The sequence below is a fragment of the Lygodium microphyllum genome, chromosome 10, assembly GCF_053477565.2.
Source record: "Lygodium microphyllum isolate KBCC chromosome 10, Lygodium_microphyllum_v1.1.10, whole genome shotgun sequence".
Classification (NCBI taxonomy): Eukaryota; Viridiplantae; Streptophyta; class Polypodiopsida; order Schizaeales; family Lygodiaceae; genus Lygodium; species Lygodium microphyllum.
Window position 1 is genome coordinate 6,620,975 of NC_141144.1, and position 3,316 is coordinate 6,624,290.

Here is a 3,316-nt window from a genome sequence, read left to right on the forward strand (position 1 = left end):
TCGATGGAGGTATGTTATACCTTTATATTTCCAAAGTGCGAGAGTATATGATCAAAGTGATGTTCCGAGCATAGATGAGGACAATATGCAAATAGAGGAGTCGATATTGCAAGGGGTGGAGGCCACCAAAAGCTTGGAGCATGTAGAGGAGTCAACATCGGGTAACAATGATGGAAATACAGGAGTCCAAGAATTTTTTAGAACGAGCTAGACTCATCCTTTTGTGGTAACATGTCTATCGACCTTCTAGTGTATGCGGAGTTGTGTCAGGAGATTGACATGGGACCATAGGATACTTCATACGTGGAGCATCCACTTACTCAATTTGTTGACTAATCGCTTATAAGGGTACATAAGTTATGCATTTTAAGTGATATCATTTTTTTAGGATTTATATTACCGTGCTTTGTATGATTTAAATTGATTATGCTAACATAATTTTTTGTCTGTGTAGGTGATCTTTTTGGATACTTTGATCATCAGGATGAGTCGAGGAATGAGAGATGAGGAGTTTCAGGATATCTTCACGCGCATGTCTCCAGATCAGATGGTGAGATTTAGAGACCTGGCGGACCAGGAGCTATCTCGGACATTGTAAGGCCGCTCTATTAGATCTACTTTGGCGCGTTCAGATGCTTCAGCTTCGAGCAGACGAGGTCGACGCTCCATAATTGGGCCAGAGGGAGGGAGTGCTTCAGGGTCAGGGGGATGCTGCAGAGATACGGAGGCAGTGAGTCTGCGGTATGCACAGGATACAAGTACTACTTCTCGCTCTCGTGGCGATTCTAGGGAGCGTGGCTCAGGTGGTTGCTGTGGAGGCATGGACGTGGTATCTCCATCTCGTCGTTCTGCTAGAGTTGCATCACCTCCAAGATTTATCACACCTGTGGGGATGTCCACTCCAATTACTTCGGCTTTTGCTCAGCCGTCTGTTGTAGGTGGCAGCCCTATGGTTGCTACACCAATAGATACTACCCCGTCGGTACACCAGATGTACAGGGGTCTCCTGGATATGCCCAGGAGTGTGGTTGCATGTGGGAGATGACCCATCTTAGGCATACCCCAGAGGGATATGCCTATCTTTTCGATGATAGGTCAGGAGCCATCATCATGAATGATGAGGGGAGGAGGGTGATGGCTCGCATGAGAGAGTTGTGCCAACAAGTTTTTCGGCACAACGTCTTAGATCATTGGAAAAACATACTGGAGGGGAGCAAGGACTATATAGTAGCATCCTTGTATGAGGAGTTTCCGGTTCTAGCCATAGCAAATAGATGTTCTACGGGCTGGATGATGGACTGCATGCGTGCATATATGTCACACAGAAGATTGGACGCACGCAAGGCACTCAAGAGTGGGGTTGCAAAGCCCGAGTGGCTAGATGCGGATGAGTGGCGCCGATTGAGGGAGGAGGCTACAGATTCTCCAGGACGTTGGAGTCAACATCGCGAGGCGGCGAGGGCACGACTAAAGGTCGGAGTGGTCCATCATCTTGGGAGTGGCGACAACATGATATATGTGGAGGACTTTGTAAGTTTTTCTTTTGTTTTGCTTGCTTATTTTTTTGCAATATCCTTTGTACTGACAATCATGTTTCTAACAGTTAGTATTTTGTTTTCTTTGCAGTACTCCATTACAAATCGCGATCCGATCGGCCTTGAGACTCGATATGCAGAGAGGCACGGTCTCATTGCATTGATCGATCGATTGTATAGACGCGGCGGCCCTGTAAGTCACTCATCTTTCTTGTCCGTAGTTACATTGTTTAATTAGAATACATTATTGTATGGTGGACTGATATGTAGTTGTTTCTTTTTTTGCAGAGTTCATTCGATGTTTCTTTGCAGCAGGACGAGCTTTCGGATGGCGAGAATATATAGCTTGCCCTTGGATCCTTGGAGCTCACACACCCTTCTTTTTGGTTGCCTGATCTGTGTAGACATTTTCTATGTAGTAGTGATATCTTGCCATGATTGTACCAGTCGCTTTCATTATGCGATCATGTATTTATTTCATGTATCAGTGTTATGATTTAAGTACACTTTGTTTTTATTTACACGAGCATTGTACACAGTGCAGAAACTATTTTGTATGGCCCAAATAAAGCACACAGTGCTATATGTGGCTGGGCAACTTGCTGCCTTGCCACAAATTTTTTTCCTTGTTACCGTCGCTATTAGCGTCACAAAATTACCTGCACGCATCGTTATTGGCGTCGTTATTAGCATCACAGAGCAAATAGCGACACTAATAACAATGCTAATACCGACTGTTCTATGGTGTCACCAATAATGATGCTTTTTGCGACGACGGGGGAAAATTTCTTTATTTACATTTTTGTTGCTTTTAACGTCGGTATAAGGCCTATATCTTGTAGTGCAACACCAAATAAATACGAAAATATATCTATAGATATTGCAATATATGAGTCCATACAAAGGATAATAAATATATCCAAGGAATGCTACATGAAAAGAGCCTACTTGGATCACAGGGCCAAAAAAGGAAATAATATGCGCTCCACGAATCCAAGTGACTAGTATAGCTTCTTGCCATCCAAGAGCTCATCCCAATACAATGGAGCATCAAACGGACTCTATAATATAAACAACCAGAGATTAATTCACAATACATAATGCATAACAAAAAAACTAATGAGTGGAAACAAGAAAGAGGCATGACTTCCTAGGCTGCCACACGCATATAATCTATTGGATGAGTGTAGTGAGACCATATCTTTCTCCATACAAAGTCTTCAAACTTGTAGGATCATAATTTGTGATGGAGTGCTACAAAGAAAAAAAAAGTAGCATTGCTAGAAATAAGGTTATTAGTACAAATGGTATTCCAAATAAGAAAGTGAGAACAACTAAAAGAAAACTTACAAAATCCTCCAAATAAGTTCTATGGCTACTACTTCCCAGATGATGCATGACTCTTGCCTCCAATTGTGTCCTCATTGCCTCTTGTTGTTATCGCCATTATCCTAGAGACTCTATGACCTCCCCCTTGAGTCTCCACCAATCTTTTGCGTCCAACCACTCGTGCTTTTAAGCACTACCCTTGATTACCTTACACACATCTAATCATCTGTGTGATATATGTGCATGCATATAATTCATTGTCTATCTTGTGGAAAGCCCCTCTATCATCGTAGGTACCAAGAACTCCTCATGCAAGGATGCTACCACATAGTCCTTGCTCCCCTTCAGTATATTTTTCCAATGGTCTAAAACATTGTGCCTAAATACTTATTGGTACAACTCTCTCATGTGAGTCATTATCCTTATCCCCTCACCATTCATGATCATGATAC

At 42.6% G+C, this 3,316-nt stretch overlaps 1 protein-coding gene across 1 annotated transcript; it reads left to right on the forward strand.

Annotated features, from left to right (window-relative positions):
• Positions 1-984: 984 nt before the first annotated feature.
• Positions 985-1,929, forward strand: LOC148029676 (uncharacterized). The gene is made up of 3 exons (XM_087687116.1): positions 985-1,530; positions 1,627-1,728; positions 1,824-1,929. Exons 1-3 carry the CDS (start codon positions 1,033-1,035, stop codon positions 1,878-1,880), a joined length of 657 nt encoding a protein of 218 aa, XP_087543242.1. The 5' UTR covers positions 985-1,032; the 3' UTR covers positions 1,881-1,929.
• Positions 1,930-3,316: the final 1,387 nt, after the last annotated feature.

Bases quoted from the DNA above. Each gene is read 5' to 3' on its own strand.
- LOC148029676 (XM_087687116.1), top strand. From the start codon at position 1,033: ATGTGGGAGATGACCCATCTTAGGCATACCCCAGAGGGATATGCCTAT. The intron at 1,531-1,626 runs GTAAGTTTTTCT...TTTTCTTTGCAG, and splicing joins TGATATATGTGGAGGACTTT to TACTCCATTACAAATCGCGA. The intron at 1,729-1,823 runs GTAAGTCACTCA...CTTTTTTTGCAG, and splicing joins TGTATAGACGCGGCGGCCCT to AGTTCATTCGATGTTTCTTT.